The sequence below is a fragment of the Crocuta crocuta genome, unplaced genomic scaffold (assembly GCF_008692635.1).
Source record: "Crocuta crocuta isolate KB4526 unplaced genomic scaffold, BGI_CrCroc_1.0 scaffold266, whole genome shotgun sequence".
NCBI classification, from domain to species: Eukaryota; Metazoa; Chordata; class Mammalia; order Carnivora; family Hyaenidae; genus Crocuta; species Crocuta crocuta.
The window spans coordinates 6,014,835-6,031,596 of NW_027531005.1; the positions used below are offsets into that span (position 1 = coordinate 6,014,835).

The following is a 16,762-nucleotide window of genomic DNA, read 5'->3' on the forward strand; positions in this document are numbered from 1 at the left end:
AAAGAAAAAAATATTTAAAAAATGTAACAATTTCATAGATTTCAAATTAATAGCTGCCACTTACGGATGGGGAAAACTATGTGAGAAAGAGGTGGGGATGGTGTCACAAGTTTACTTTGGGACATGAGGAGATGCCCAATAGACAACTGTATGTGTGTGTGTGGAGTTCTGGGACTGGGCTCCAATCAGACTGACGAGTCAGGGTATGCATAGCCATTGAAGCTGAGACTGGGATTAAATATCGAGAAAGAAGAACAGAGACGGGAGGGCTGAGTCTGGGGCCTCCAGCATTTCCAGATCAGGGGGATTAGGAAGCTGCAGAGGAAACACAAGAGGCTACGACTAGCAAAACAAGGGCTGCAAACAGAGTCCAGGTGAGAGCTCTCTGGATGGAGGTGTAAATAATTTCCAATCTGGCTCCCTCCTTGAGCTTCGGCATTGGGGGGGGGTGTTTGTATGGGGGGGGCGTGATAATATCTTATATATGACTAGCCCTTTACAGGATGCAACATCTCTTCTCCTATTTGATCTAGGCAAGGGTAGAGCCGGTACTCTCATACTATTTTCAAGATGAGTAAACTGAGGCACAAAGGTTGGGTTACTTGCCCAAATGATATCGATAACAGGTAGTAGACCTGGGACTGGAAGGAGTCGTCTGTCTCGAAGTTCCACGCTCTCTCTGAATCATGCTGCCTTGAGGGGGGGGATTGGTGTTTGTCCAAGGAGCCTGTTGCCATAGGTAGCGAACAAAACAACCAGTGGCAATGTTAGCAGCGCAGATGAAATCTTTCTGTCCTTGCTGCCGTCTGGCCTGCATGTTCCTGAGCAACCCCTGACTGCTTCTGTGGGGACAAATTGTAACAGGGTTACATGGAGATGGCTTGAAATGATTATTTAAATTTCTTTCTTTATTTTTAAGTAATTTCTACACCCAGTGTGGGGCTCAAGCTTACAACCCTGAGATCAAGAGACTGAGCCAGCCAGGCACCCCTTGAAACGATTTTTAAGCTTTCATTTCCACAGCAGCAAGGAAACTGCTCATATCATTGCCGTCCAGAGGGATCCGGACCTGTGATCTCAGAGGCTGAGAGTGCCAGCTCAGAATGAACCTATTTCCCAACAGAAATGGTCAAACGGAACGGGGAAGCCATATTGGAGGGATTCTCACATTTGGCAGGGACGGTGATGAACTCACTTTGGTTTTAGAGCTCTTGCCTTAACAGGCACCTTCAGAGACAGAGGGGCTTTGGGGCTGGGGTCCTCCATCACTCCATCAAATGATGGCTCTCCTCTGCTCCCTCTTAGTGTCTTGCTCAGAGCAGTATATTCTCTCCAAGCTCATTGGCTTGCCTTTGAGAGGCTACTCCTGAGATCCGAGGCTCCTTCGGTCAAGCGTGGTCCTGCCCTGGGGAGAGATAAACAGGCCCGAAGACGCTTCCCAGATTGCAACACTGGTGAGTCAGGCAGGCCGGACAGCTGTTCCCTCGCGGCACCCTGGCTATACCTGATAAGGAAAAACATGGTTCATTCCAGCACACTGCCATGTGTGTGCACACATATAAACAGACACACCCAGGCCCCAGCGTTGCCTTAGAGTAAATTATTGATGTACTGAATGGCTAAGACATTGGATAAAAAGGTGAGCGCAAGCTTACTTAGCTCAAGAGGAGCTCCAGGTTCTGGAAGGCCAAAAAGAAGCCAAACAGAGGCTGTCATTTGGGACCACTTAGGAGCCACCTTTTGAACCCACCTGGTCAAGGGCAGATTCAAGAGGCTGTTTGAAGCTCTGGAAAGATGATGGGAGGGTTGTAGCAGAGGAAAGGGGAGGAAGTCAGAGTGGAGGAAATGGATTTATGAAGGAGCAAATGGCAAAATGCCTGGAGAGAAAAGGTGTGTCATAAAACGGTGAAGAGAAGGAATTGACACTATGACATCTTAAAGAAAAAACAAACAAAAACCCCCCCACATCAAAAAAGTGAATGCCTTGCTCCTTAAGTGACATACAGTGCACAGGAGTGGGGCAAATGGGGGAGGATTAATAATACAATAATAGCACCACCAATATATTACATCTTGTAATCAACACTTCACATTACCTCTATGAAAAGCAATTTATTGTTTACAAGGGGCTTTCACATTCATCCTTTCCATTTACTCCCTCAACCTACTCAAGTGGGTAGGGTATTATGAACCCCATTTTATAGATGAGAACACTGAGGATTTGGGAGGTTACCTGCAATTAACTGAGTCATAATTAAGGGCTGGGGAGAGGCAGGTTTGTCCTGTGTAACCCAGAGCTAGACAGTAATTCTTCTCTAAGTGATTGCTTTTCAGGGAGTGCTCGGAGGGCTAAATTTCCATTGCATTTCTAGGTAGAGCAGCCCCACCTTCTCCAGGGTCATCCAGAACAAGTTTCTCTAAACACCTCTCTGATGATTTTTGTTTATGGCTTAGATCACATCAGCATAGAGCATCTGTAAAAATTAAAGCCCAACAGGGATCATTTCTAGATCTACCTCATGCCCTTCTTTCTCAAGAGTCCCATCCTTGACCAGTTCTTTCTGTTCTGGAAACACCTTTGGGTCCCCTGAGCCTGCCACCTTGCTCACATGTGGGGAGGAAACATCCTTATGTGCATAGGATATTACAGAAGCACAAGACCCACCTAGAGGGGTCGGGCAGGTGTTTTAAAAGTGTGAGTGCCTATTGGAATCTTCAGGCAGTGGTTCTTAAACTTTGGCCTGCATCCGAATCATCTGGGGAGCTCGTTAAAGACATGGACGTCCAAGCCTCACCCTAGACCTTCTGAATCAAAATCCCCAGTGGTGGGACCTGGACACTTGTGAGCTTAACAAGCTCCCCAGGTGATTCTGAAGTGCACCAAAGGCTGAGAACAACTGCTTTAGCATGTGAGTGGGGGGAGTTACTCAGGTGAAGGAGCGTAAAGCACAGTGCTGGGAGAGGAAGTAGTAGCAACCGGAGCCTGGAGAGCTTGGAAGAGACATTCAGGAACAGTTTTCTGCTCCATCCTTACCTCCCTTTAACAAAGTGGTCACGTGGGGCCTGGGTAGCTCAGACAGCGCAGAGCCCGCTTAGGATCCTCTGTCCCCCCTCCGCCCTCGTACCTCCTCCCCTGTACGCACACAGTCTCTCCCCAAATACAAAATAAACATCTAAAAATGACCAACAACAGAAAAACCAAAGTGGTCACATTAAGGGGGTTAGAGATCTCATTCAGACAGGTCCCCCTTCTGACAGAATTGCTATGTGCAGTAGGAAAGACCAATGTACCCTTTTAGAAGCACTTAAAATAGCCCGTCTCTTTCAGACAGTGGTGTAGAGGGGCACCTGGGTGGCTCAGTCAGTTAAGCAACTGACTTTGGCTCAGGTCATGATCTCGCAGTTTGTGGGTTCGAGCCCCGCATCGGGCTCAGTGCTGACAGCTAGCTCAGAGCCTGGAGCCTGCTTCGGATTCTATGTCTCCCTCTCTCTCTGTCCCTCCCCTGCTCGTGGTCTATCTGTCTCTGTCTCTCAAAAAATGAATAAACATTAAAAAAAAAGTGGTGTAGAGGTTACCATGGGCTGGGGGAGTGGAGAATAAATGAGGATTTTCTTGTTAAATGGGTACAGAGTGACTGCTTGAGATGATGAAAAAGTTCTGGAAATGGGGCGTAGTGATGGTTGCACACTATTGTGAGTGTATTTAATACACTGAATTGTGCACTTTTGAGTAGTTAAAATGGGAAATGTTATGTTATATACATTTAGCATAACACACCTAACTAGGAATGGAGGACTGGAATGATTGGAGTAAAGAATGTTCAATTTTAGCTGATTGCTGCTGCCCCAGGGATGTGTGTGTGTGTGTGTGTGTGTGTGTGTGTGTGTGTACATGAGGTTCTGCAAGGGGACCCAACTCACAGCACGGGGTCTGACAAAGTACAGGTGTATTCATATGAACAAGGGAATAGATTAAAAAAATTGAAAATACAGTAGATGGCAGCAAAAATGTGATATAAACATAGGTGATGCCTACATCATCCCTGCTCCCTTTGCCTGGTTCACTCCTGGGCTCCATACCGCTTCTCGTAGAGTGCTTTGTAGAGCAGTGGCTCTCAAACTTTACCGCACACCGGAATCACCTGGGGACCTTGTTAAACTGCAGATTCTAATGCAGTGGGTCTGAGGTGAAGCTCTAGCCTGCATTTCTAACAAGTTCCTAGGTGATGCTGACACACTACATCCGCAGACCATATTGGGAGAACTGTGTAAATTTAAAGTCTTTCTTAGTTCACCATGATATCCTCATGTCCAGCAGAGTGATTCACACCATAGTAGGTGCTCAATAAAAATTTATTGGATGAATGACAGGGTATACAGGGTTGGTATAGGAGTTCGGAGGGCAGAACAATCTCTATTCTTTCAACCATAGCATATTTGGGGGTGTTTCAGCTTCTATCAGTCTTTCACTTTGTGAAAGTGCCTCATACTCCGTGGGGTAAGGAAGCTAGTACCAAATTATTTCTGGTCTTGCCAGCTCCCTCCATTCTAATCCTTGAAGTAGTGGCCCTATCGGTGTGGAAAGTAATGAAACCTGGTTTGCAAGCCCCGAGGAAGCCTTGCTATAGTCTACAATCGCGGCAGACAGATTCTGTCCATCCAAGAAGGGAGCAGAAGGGCAGGGAACCTGCTGGTGTGGGAATTTCCAGATTTTGGTGCCTATCCAAGTAATTGCCACCTCAAATCAAACAAACAGCCCTTTTAACAGTATATGTGAGAAGGAGGTTTATTACGCTAAAACACACAAATGTAATAGTATTGCCATTATTTACTCTTATAGTTTGTGATGATGTTAACGTCACTGGCAGTTGAGCGATTAAGTGTGTGGGGGAGTTGGGGGCGGGGGCACAGGGCTGTGAGGGCAGGAGAAAGAGGAACTACATCTCCCAGAACCCCCCGGGAAAGTCCACGCCGCGGCGGCGGCGCCCCACCCCTTTCGCCAGCTCGGCCCGCCCCCTCTGGTGACGTCACAGAGGTGACGTCACGGCGCCCAAAGCGAGGCTGGGGTAGAGAGGCCGACTGAGCAAGAGTCGTCCGCTTGTCGTGGAGGCTGCTAGAGAGCCGGCGAGAGGGTGAGCGGGCGAGCAGGCGAGCGAGCTAGAGCAGGCAGGAGGGAGCGACGCGCGGCGCAGAGTAGCGCCGGGGCTGGGCCGCGGCGGAACCCACAGCCGGAGAGGGGCAGCCTGAGCCGGGCGCCGCGGGGTCCCCACCCCCACTCGGCCGGACAGTGCCCGGTGTTCCCCCGTGCGGGGGGCGGCGGCGGCGGCTGACGGGACCGGACAGGACCGCGGGGGTGTTGCCACCTCCGCCAAGGAGCCGGAGCGGCCGCGGGCTCCTCAGAGCCGGGGCCCGGGGCCCGTGATAGACGGGCCGAGGAAAGGAGAGAGGCGGCGGCGGCGCAGGCGACGGGGAGGCAGCGGCGACACCATGTCATCCCCCAGTCCGGGCAAGAGGCGGATGGACACGGACGTGGTCAAGCTGTATCCTTCGTGGAGGGGAGATTTGAGCTGTCGATGGGTGGGGGGCTGTGTGAGGATGCCCAGGGCACCCCTGAAACCCAAGCAGGGGCACTGGGGCACTCCAGGCCACTGTTCGAGGCTCCCTTCCTCTCCTCCCTCCCCCCAGTGCCTACGGCGGCTCCTTGGCACCTCCCAGGAGCCGAGAGCCTTTTCAGCTCCCCCTTTATCTGCAGCACCCCGAAATGTGCGTTGTGTCTCGCTTTTCTGCACCCCCTTTGCCCGTGTCTCTCCTCCACAACGTTTCGATTCCCAGGGCGGCCTTTTTTTTGCAGGACCAGCTACCTCTCTGCCACCATGTCCACCTCAGGGTCTCTCCTGTTTGCTTGCTCTGAATTTAGGGACTCGTGATAGAAATTCCCGAGAGTGAAGCCTTTCTTCCTTCTTGAGATGCCTCCATTCCCTCCACTCACTGTGCTGCTTGAACTGGGGTAACTCAAGTGACCTCCTTTATCCCTAATTCCTTTCTATATTAGGAAGAGTAGCCTGCTCCGTGCCCCCTCTTGTAATAAAGAGCTCTGAATGTTTTAAATCAGAGACCCCTGTTATGCCCTCTGGTTCCTAGAAGAACCCCACCGTTTTTCTTTTCACTGACAAAGCCTGTCCCACCCATAGTTGTATGCAGTGAGGACCCCCAGGCCCTCCCTAAGCCACCGTCCATATTGTGGATGTGACAGCTGGGGGAGGGAGAGAAAGAGGATCTCCTTGTCAAAATAGCCCCTGTAGTAGCCACATAAGCAAAGTCTGTCTATGAGGGTAAGGTTCTTGGAGGGGAATAACTGCCCTGATTTTACCAAGCGACACCCTTTATTCCACCCCACCCCCCCCAACTTTATGTACTCTGGAGGTAGCAGTGGAAAGCTGTAACTGATAAGGGCCCTTCAGGCAGAGGTTTTGGTTGGAGTCCAGACTGATTATTTCGTGACCAGCTAGAGAAATTCGCGAAGGTTCCTATGACAAATGGAGAAGATTTTTGAGGGGTAATTTAGAGGGTTGGGGGAGCGAGAGGAAATGAGCCCAGTGTTCTGAACAACTAATCCCTGGGGAGAAGGGGAACCGGGGATGGGGAGTGGCGGTCTGTGAAACGCAGTTAAAAAGTCCTGTCTCCTGCTTCTCTTTCTCCCTCACCCCCATCCCCCCACCATTTCCCCCTGTTGCAGGGTTTTGTTTATATAACTCAAGTTGTTTGGCTAGATTCTTCAGGTGAATTCCTTCTTTCTTCCTTTTATTTGTCACTGTTTTTGATTGAACATGTTTCCTCTTTTTAGAGATTGATCATTATTGTCAAATACTCAGTTACGGAATTCTCAGAAGTTTTTTTAAAAAGTAGTTTTTGTGTTTGGTTTGGAAGTGGGGGATGGGAGAGAAGTTGCCTGGGCAAGAGATTTTTTTTTTTCATAATCTTTTCAAGAATAAGGTGTTTTTCTTCTCACTCGGGAAAACTTAAATAGAAATTAGGAACAGGAGATAAAACTTGCAAGTTTTAGGGTTTGAAGTTTTAGAATTTTGGGGTGGTGGGAGGGGGATTACAGAGAGGAGCAAAGAGTTAAATTTATCTTCCAAATACATGTCTAGGCACACGTGAAATTGACTCTTGATGAGCTGGTTGTGGCTGTGCTGGAGTTTTGTAAATGTGTGGACGATACCAGTAATATTGGCTTTTCATAATGTTGCAGGAAAACTTGTAACTATCTATGGCTGTGTGTTCATTTCACACAAAGCAGTTTCGGGTTTTATTTTTGTTTAGAAACTAGGAAATGACATGGTGGCAGCATCTGAGTTATTTTTATACTGAATTGAGAGTTACTGTCACACCTAATGCAAATTTCTACCTAATGTTTAATTGGGATGGAGGTGGGGAGAGTATTCCAGCTGTTTGTGATCAATGTCAGTGTCTCAAATTATACATACATATTTTTAGAAGATTGAGGATAAAGGGTGAGGCCTAACTTGACCTGATGCCTTTTCCATACAGTGCCTTTTGTTCATTTAGTAGTTGTGGCATCTAGAATGATTACCGCATTTAGGAGTCCGGGTGTGGGGGGTGGAGAGGGAGAGGAAAACAGACAAAGAACAGCAGGGTGTCTTTCTCTTTTTTCTTCTAAGTAGCTTATTTCATAGCTTATTTTTAGTAGAAGATGAAGAAAGGCAAAGATGCATTGGCCTTCTGTTCTTTCCCCACCTTCCTCCTTTCTGACAAAAGAAAGCAGAGGCGCTTTAAAATCATAGATCTCTGAGATAGGAGGACAGCAGTCTCGGGACTTAAAAGCCAGAGGTTATCTTTGTTGCATATTTGTTATTTTCTGGCCTAACTGTAGTTTGGAAGTTAAAATTTTTCTATTTCCTTTTGTGTGAGCATGTGTGTGGTGGGGGTGAGAGATTTTGTGGCCTCTTTTCTCTGTTGAATTCCTATCAGTAGGCCCAAGTGGAGCCAATAATTTTTGAGCAAGATATATTCAGCAAAAATTTAAGGAAAAATTTCCCAGCCCACTATTAAAATTAATGCAATTGTGTGAAAGGGCCAGGGTTGAAAATGAAAGATGGTGGAGAGGAAGTAGAGAAGGTCTGAAGGAATGTACTTGCTTTCTGGCCCTCAGTGCCCCTTGATGATTTCTCTGGTATGGAGGCCGATAGCTGGTTTCATTGCAATCTCCTGTTTCAGCCCATTTTTGGATGTCTCCTGAGTGTAATTATGCCACCACGATTTACAGCTTGGCAGGGAACCTATATAGTAGGAAAGTAGTGGTTGTGGGGGTAGGGAGAGAAGGGGATGTGTAACTAATTGGCCACTGCTTTCCACCACCTAGCTAGGTCCTTTACGAGACGCTGTCTCTGGTTGTTGTTTGGAGTCGGTGCAGTTTCTTTTGTGACGGGTTGGTAGGAGGAGAGCTGACTCTCAAGTTATGCAGGGAGTGAGTGTTTTGCACCGATGCACTTAATAATCTGCTGGGCGATTATGTTCTGAAACTCTGACTCATTCATTGTTTCTGTTCTGATCCTTTGCTGAGGGTTGTGCAAACCTCTCCAGGAGCCTAGAAACTGGTGTACACGACTTTTGGGGGTCCCGTAGGCATGCGTCCCAATCAAAAAACTTAAGAGTGAGCCCAAATCCTGTGGTATGGTCGTGAAGAGTGTGGCCATTTGTTTGCAAAGTCAGATAGATTGGTGATACCGCGCTGTTCCCAGCCTGGCAGGCGTTAAGGTTTCCATCGCAAACCCAAACCCAGGCTGATTATTTAGATTGTCTGAGAACTGGGACTCTGGTGACCTTAAAGCGTGATTTGCCCTAAAGGAATATCAGTTTAAGTTCTCCCTGGTGGAGGAACAAACAGCTCAGATTACATGGGTTTCCTTGTTGGTGGGGGTTACTCGTCTCACCCTGTTGCACAGCCTGGTGATCCTTTTATCTGTGAACCAGTGGCCCCTGCTGAAGGCTGGAGCTGCTTGTTTTGGAAAAGCGTATGCAGGCAAAAGGCCTCAGGCACAGCTCCTCACAGCTCATTGGCTGCTCTGTTACTACCCGGAAAAGGAGGAGGGGTGGAGCTACCAAACAGCTGATGGAGTGTGTGACCAGAGTGTTTATATACAAAAGGAGTTGGGGCTGGGGAGGCCTTGTGAGTGGTGTTACAGGATTAAGTGTATTTTCAAGGGGTGAAAAAGCAGAAAACCTGACCTTTCAGAGTGCAAGAAATAAGTGTTCAAGGTTAAATCAGAAAAGTGACTCTGATCATAAAGGGGACTTGGCACACACTTTGTTATTGGTGTGAGATTTTGGAGTTTGCTTCATAATGCTAAGTTTTCAAAGAATTCCTTCTTCGGAGGGAGTTGCGGTAACTTAAAATAGGGTAATGCTGCCACTTTAAATGTGCTTAAATGTCTCATGTGGGGATTCAAAAGTAATGGTAGAAATGTGAGTTTCCCCTACAAAAGCTTGAAGTGGTAGAAAGGGGCAGTGACTTTTATTAAATCCATTAACAGCATTTAGTGAAACCTTACAGAATCTGGGATGTCTGCTTAGGGTTTCAGAAGCTTTCAGTACCAAGTTCATCCCCCTAAAATGTTTGAGCACCCACTTCATGTCAGGTTTGGTGCTAGGTGCTAGGGGTTCAGGAGTGAAAAATTCAGTGTGGGTGGTCATGATGCTTATGTAACCAGTTAATTAAAAAAAAAAAACCCAAAGTAGAAGCTGTTTAGAGTAGGTCAGCATTGTATGTATCAGGTTTTTGAATAACTCGTATTTACTTTCAGAATTGACTTTTTAAGGAGAAGAAAGATTAAAAAGTGAATTTTATGCAGTGGGACATATGGGGTTCTATATTCCTGTTACTTAAAAGGTAGTTTACAAAATGGAAACAAAAACATTAAAATGCTTAACCCTTTGTCTTTGACATCAACTTTGGCATTTTGTTGTTAATCAGTAATTATTCTATCCCTAAATCACTAGTCTTTGTTACTCTTTAATTTGTGCTCAGAGTGTAGACGATTCTGTAATCTTTTAACTAGCTCCAGTGTCAGTTGAGAGAACCTGTGTTTTGCTTTTATTTCCTGTGGCCTCTGTTTGTGTGAGATGTTGAGGTGGAAGGTGGGACAGCTTTATGGTCTTCAAGCTAGAAATTAAAGCTTTGGCAACTCCCAGTGTTCTGAATTTGCCTTCTCTGCCTAGATTTTGGTGACAAATATAACATACTGGTACTTATTTTTGTTAAGCAGGAACCTACATGAGTAAGCACTCACAGCTTCAGAGCATCAGAGTCCTGCAGTACACTTCTAGTAAATTACACACAAGCCTGAAAATTCAGTTTTTAGGGGAGAAAAATCTTTTGCAGATGTGACCCATAAAAGTCCCTTAACCCTATTTGTATGCATGTGGTAGGAAAACCTGGATTTGTTGGTTTCCTGGTGTTGTGCAATTTCCCTAGTACCTTGACCTGTGCTTTGTGTGTGTGTGTGTGTGTGTGTGTGTGTGTGTGTGTACACGTGTCTATATATATATACACAAATATATATAAAATTTAGTATCTTGTTCTCTTAACAGTTTTGATCGTTCTAAGAATCATTGGATTTTTTTTTTTTTAAGATTTTATTTTAGGGGCGCCTGGGTGGCTCAGTTGGTTGAGTGTCCGGCTTCGGCTCAGGTCATGACCTCATGGTTCGTGAGTTCGAACCCCGCGTCAGGCTCTGTGATGACAGCTAGTTCAGAGCCTGGAGCCTGTTTTCGGATTCTGTGTCTCCCTCTCTCTGACCTTCCCCTGCTCACTCTCTCTCTCTCTCTCTCTCTCAAAAATAAATAAAACATTAAAAACAAATTAAAAAAAAAAGATTTTATTTTAAAGTAATCTCCACGCCCAACGTGGCACTCAGACTCACAACCCCAAGATCAGGAGTCACATGCTCCACTGACTGAGCCAACCAGGCACCCCAAGAATCATTGGATTTTTTAAGCTTGCAATTCAGACCTGCAAAAGTGCTTATGGTATAATAGCTTCTTAACTATAGACCCACAGTGTATGTTTTAGTAAACTACTTTAATGAAAAAACTTAACCGCATCATGCAAGTAATAAGACAATTGAGGAGAGTATAGGTTATAAAAGGGGAAAGAAACAGTCACTTAATAATCCTATCCTTTATGCAGTGGTTCTCAAACTTTAGTGTGATCTTCATTTCCTGGAGGGTTTGTCGAAGTAGGTTGCTGGGGTACTAGCTCTGGAGTTGTCTGATTCAATGCGTCTAGAATGGGGCTCAAGAACTTGGATTTCTAACAGGTTCCCAGATGATACTGATGCTGTTGGTCCACAATAGGAGGGACCACAGCTTAAAAATAATTGTCCTCAAATATTAACATTATAGTGTTTTTTCGTATCAGTCTCCCCTGTCCCCCCACACATTATTTTCAACCTGCTGATCATATTGTATGTATGTGCTGTGTTTTTGTTTAATATCTTTTGCATCTTCCCCCCCCCAATTAAAAATATCAAACATAATGAATAGGTCGTGTAATATGCCATTCCGTGCCCATTCCATTGATTTAATTCTTGACATTTTTTTTTTGGTGATACGATTGAAATTAACATCTTGTGCATAAGGCTTTTCTTGTACTTTTGGATTGTTTTCTACTAGATCAAAGAAGATAAGCACTTGAATTAAAATATTCTTTTTTCCTGTTTTCTTCTAGATGAAAGAAGGTAACCATTTGAATTAAAATATTTCATTAAAAATCTTGGGTCCCCACACTCACTCTAGTCTCATTTTGCTTTGTTGTGTTTTGGTGTGATTTCAGCAGTGAAGCAATCAACCTGTCATAGCCATGACAAATGAATTCTGATTGCTTTGTTTTAAATGGTGTGTGTGTGTGTGTGTGTGTGTGTGTGTGTGAGTGAATGAGTGATAATGGTGATTCTTAAGTTAGGGACACTTTTGTACTTCTCAAAGTGCTTATGTCAGTTGGTATATTAAATATATTACATTCATTATTAGATCTGACTGGCAAGAGCTACAGAATTAGTTGGAATATCTTGAATTTGTTTCTTTTTGCTTTTCATTGAGGTATAATACACAATAACTATATATATTTAAAAATGATAAATCAGATAATATCACCCATGAAGCCTATCATCACAATCAACCATTGATTTGATTTCTGTCACTATAGATTACTTCGTATTTTCTAGAGTTTTATATAAATGTAATTATAAAATATGTACTTTCTTTAAAAAATGACCCAATTATGTGTTTCTATAAGAAACCCACTTTATTTTCTTTAAGTTTGTTTATTTTGTGTGAGAGAGAAAGCAGGGGTGGGGCAGAGGAAGAGGGAGAGAGAATCCCAAGCAAGTTCAGTGTTCTTAGCACAGAGCCTGATGCAGGGCTTCATCTCCTGAGGAGTGACATTCTGACCTGAGCTGAAATCAGGAGTTGGATACTTAACTGAGCCACTCAAGCGCCCCTAGAGAATGTGCTTTTATATGCATTCTTTCATCATATTTTAGGATTCACCATGTTGTTCTTTTTATTGCTGAGTAGTATGTCATTGTCGAGCTATACCACAGTTTGTTTACCCATTGCTCTCTTTATGGGCGTTAGGGTTATTTCTGGTTTGGAGCTATTACCTGCGATGGATGTTTTCTTTTTGGTAAATATATAGGGATGGAATCGCTGAATCATGGTGTAGGTATAGGCACTTAACTTTTTAACAGGTAGCCTGAATTTAATTTTGACTGATTGTCTGTATTTCATATACAATTAGAGTGTGACATTAAACTGTTGTTTCTGTTCTGTATTTTATTTATTTATTTATTTTTAATATTTTTATTTATTTCTAGGAGAGAGAGAGACCGCGTGAGCAGGGGAGGGTCAGAGAGAGAGAGGGAGATAGAGACTCTGAAATAGGCTCCAGGTTCCGAGCTGGCAGTCAGCACAGAGCCCGACGCGGGGCTCGAACCCACGAACCGCGAGATCATGACCTAAGTGAAAGTCGGACGCTTAACCGACTAAGCCACCTAGGCGCCCCGGTTCTGTATTTAAAGGAATCCCATTAAATAGCAGGATTCTCAAGCACTAATTTCTAACCTGACTCTGTCAAGGCTAGTTTTATAACTGTTTTTCCCCCTCCTCCATTCAAAATTAGTGAATTCAGTTTTTTCATTGTGAAATATTTCTATTTTGTGGCCTATTGACGTGGTATATTAGGAATTACGGTCACAAGTAACTTTTATTTTTGCATTTGCGAGTAAGACTCTACTTTTCTGAAAAGATAAGCACACTATTTGTTGATGGTACCCTTTTCTTTTTGTAAAGTATTGATAAGTTTTTTTATACATTAGTTTTACGTAGCATTTCAATTACGTTTATAGCAGTTTACAAATATTTATGTAGGTCTGAGTAGTATCTTCAGTTTTCATATGGACTACATCCAGGAACCATTGGCAACTCAGTGGCAGAACTGAAAACCAATTCTAAGATTAGGGTATCCCTTAATATGTTTTCCTGGAATGTTTTTTTGAAGTTAGTTTTTAAGGGGTGCCTGGATGGCTCAGTTGGTTAAGCAACCAACCTTGGCTCAGGTCATGATCCTCGCCTTCTGTGGGCTGACAGGCTGACAGCTCAGAGCCTGGAGCCGGCTTCGGATTCTGTGTTTCCCTTTCTGCGCCCTCTCCTGCTGGCACTCTGTCTTTCTGTCTCTCTCAAAAATAAAGAAACATTTTAAAAAATAACAATAAATAAAGTTAGTTTTTAACAAAATAGATCTTTGTTTTTTAAGTTTTTAATGGGCTGTATTTTGATCAAATATAAATTATTTGATAGGTTGATGGACGTTGCCATAAGAAAATTTGACATTGATTTGTAGTGATTGACATCACACTCTCATAAATCACAAGCATTTGAATTTATGGGTGTTCATGCCTCTTGCTTAAACAATTAACATATTACTGGCAGTTGGAACTTTTAATTTTCCTAACAAGAAAAAAAGACCACCTCCTGGTTTATGCTGCTTTCAGGTGGGAGTCCATGACAATTCATAGACTATTAGTTCAGTTTTCGGACACTGGGATGGTGCTCTGAGCATGTATGTATTTTAGAGAATTATTCTCAGATTGCCAAAATGTAATTGAAGTGCAGTGTAGAAACCTTTTGAAAACACCACAAAGTCAGTGTGTACTCTTGAGAAACCGTTGTTACATTAGCGATTCTCAGGTGGTGTGGTGACCCACGTTAGAAGAATGTTACACTTTTAAGGGCAAGTGCTCTTGTAGTGCCTCCTCTGAACCTCACCAGAGGCTTGCGGAAGGGCGTCTGGTTGTTTGCAGGCCGGTGCTTGCGCCAGCTGCTGTGGCTGGCACCTCTGGTGCCCGGTGGTGGAAAGCCCCACAGGGCAGCTGTAGGCGGATGAAGGATCCTTTTTGCTTTCCTGGGCTTTTTAGGCATCTAGGGCTTAAGGTAGTAGGGTTAGACAGGTGCTGCTGATCTTTTGACCTGGTCCTGCGGAGAAGTTAGGGAGGGGTAGGAACCCATCTGAAGGGGAGAGGCTTGGCTGGACTTTGTCATCCACTGGAAGACGGACATGGCTGGTGGGTCTGTCCCTGGGCCCACAACAGGTGCCTGGGCTTTAGCTGTAGCGCTTGGAGGAACCATAGTTAGGGATTTAGAATACTGTTTAATTGATTGGGAATGGAATCTTACCATCTTTTGTTCAACTTCTTGGTTTCTAGCCTGTAAACCACTTTTAGGGGAGTCATTATGTATTAAAAACGTCTCTACGTGGGAAATTGTTATTAATGCTGTAAGTTATACATTTTCTTTTTAGCATTAGGCAAAATGTTTCTTTTTCCACGAATCATGTTTTTATCATGTACACTTTTCAGGGTTTCTTGGATTATAAAATCTTAGTTGAGGTAATAGAAGTAGAAAATTAGATACAGAGTGTGCCTGGTTCGTGTTATCTCCGAAGCAGTTGGGTTACTACTCTGCTTAGTGAAAATAAACTTAGTTGTTTTGTCCAAGCGGTGCCAGTATAACTTTGGTTATCTGGATATCACTTTTCGGCCAGTTGACATTATATTACATAGTTTCAGAAAGTCTGGTTAATTTTAAAAAATACACAAATTTGGGCAAACATTTCCATTGTGGTTACCTGTAAAAAGTTGATTCAGTTAGAATTGTGTTCGTTAAGAGATCACTGGGTGTAATATAGTTGGTTATATTGTTTTATGGTCTTCTAGACTGCTGAATGTTTAGTACCGTTTTGCTAATCTATTTATCTAAATCTGTATATAAGTTAGTGGGTCTCCTTGGCAACAAAGCCTGAAACTACCTAACCCTTTTTGTTTCACTCCAAAGTAAAGAAATGATTTACTTTTTTTCATTAACAGTCAGTTGTATATGACCTTTATGTATGGTCCCACAGCTGTGAATTGGTACTTGGTCAGATCACTAATTTAAACTAAGGCTTCTACAATGAAATCATCCCATGATGTAGATCTTGGAGATTTGGGGGTTTTATTACACATTGTATTCACATTTGCATTTGTGAATATATGTTCTATGTTACAGAACATAATGCATGTTTGATAACAAACCACTGATCTTGGCAACACAATTAGACATTATTGAATCTGTTAATTTTACCAACTGCAGCCACCATCTTCATAATGAATAAAGGGAAAATAACCATTTTTTGCCTCTCTGTATCCTTAGAGATTAGAAGCAAAAACAAAATACTTTTAAGTCAGATTTGTTTTATGGGTGGAAGAAAGAGAGGAAATAGACCTTTGAGTGTGTTTTTTAGTCTGATTGTCTGGATTGCGGCCCATTTCTCCTCTAACAGTTAAGAAAGGCAGGTCTTGAATGTGGTCTCAGATTATCAAATGACATATGTTTGAGTATACTTGTATTGCATCATTTATGTCATTGAGAACACTTATTTGCTTCTGTCTTGTCTTTCTGTAAGCTCTTGAGTTAGAATAGTTAGGTACCATATTCTTTAGTGATTAATGTGGCTTTTCCTTTGAGGTTTAGCTGAGTTTTATAACCTGTAAACCATGATATGTCAGGAAGACTATTAGTGGCTCGTCAAGACTAATTTCTTTTCATATATTTTCATTTATGTGTGTTTTCTTTTTCTGGTGGTGTTCCTAGCTTCTACTTTGAACTGATTTCTAGAAATCAAATAAAGTTAAATACACTGGCAGGAAAGCACACAAATAAACCCTTGAAGAGAAGATATTGTCAGAACTTTACAATATCTTACATTCAGGCTTAACTAAAAGTAGTAGTGAAGCCAGGTCCTTTTTTTCTAGGAGTTTGGAAATTAGAGTATACTTGGCCTAGTTCACTTTGTGCAGTTTGGCAATTATTTATCAGATGAGGACTTAGTCATTTACAAGTTTGCTCTGTATCCTCTGAATGTAAAATTGGCTATGCCTTAGATTTGTCTTAACTCTGTTCAGTGAAGTCAGACAAAATGAAACTTAACACCTGAATTTTATGCTCTTCAGAGGGCCTGGTCTCTCCTGGCCCCTGAAGGGTTTGGTGTTTCTAAGCTGGTTTTATACAAACTGGTCAGTGTTTCTGAGATTCAGAAACTAAACTGCTGGCTCTAGTTTTAAGTCCTCAAGGTAGGAAGCCTAGAGGTCTTTATCACCCAGCATCCTCCTGTGCTCTTCAGGCAAGGAAAATGGGATTAGTTCCT

At 43.5% G+C, this 16,762-nt stretch overlaps 1 protein-coding gene across 2 annotated transcripts in view; it reads left to right on the plus strand.

Annotated features, from left to right (window-relative positions):
* Positions 1 to 5,047: 5,047 nt before the first annotated feature.
* The window catches only part of UBE2H (ubiquitin conjugating enzyme E2 H), a 105,712-nt gene continuing 93,997 nt past the window's right edge, over positions 5,048 to 16,762 (plus strand). The window contains exon 1 of one of the 2 annotated variants that reach the window (XM_077770745.1): positions 5,048 to 5,540. In XM_077770745.1, coding sequence (XP_077626871.1) covers positions 5,488 to 5,540 — 53 coding nt within the window. In that variant the 5' untranslated portion in view covers positions 5,048 to 5,487. The remainder of the gene's footprint in view (positions 5,541 to 16,762) is intronic. The other variant, XM_077770744.1, reaches the window with a different exon arrangement.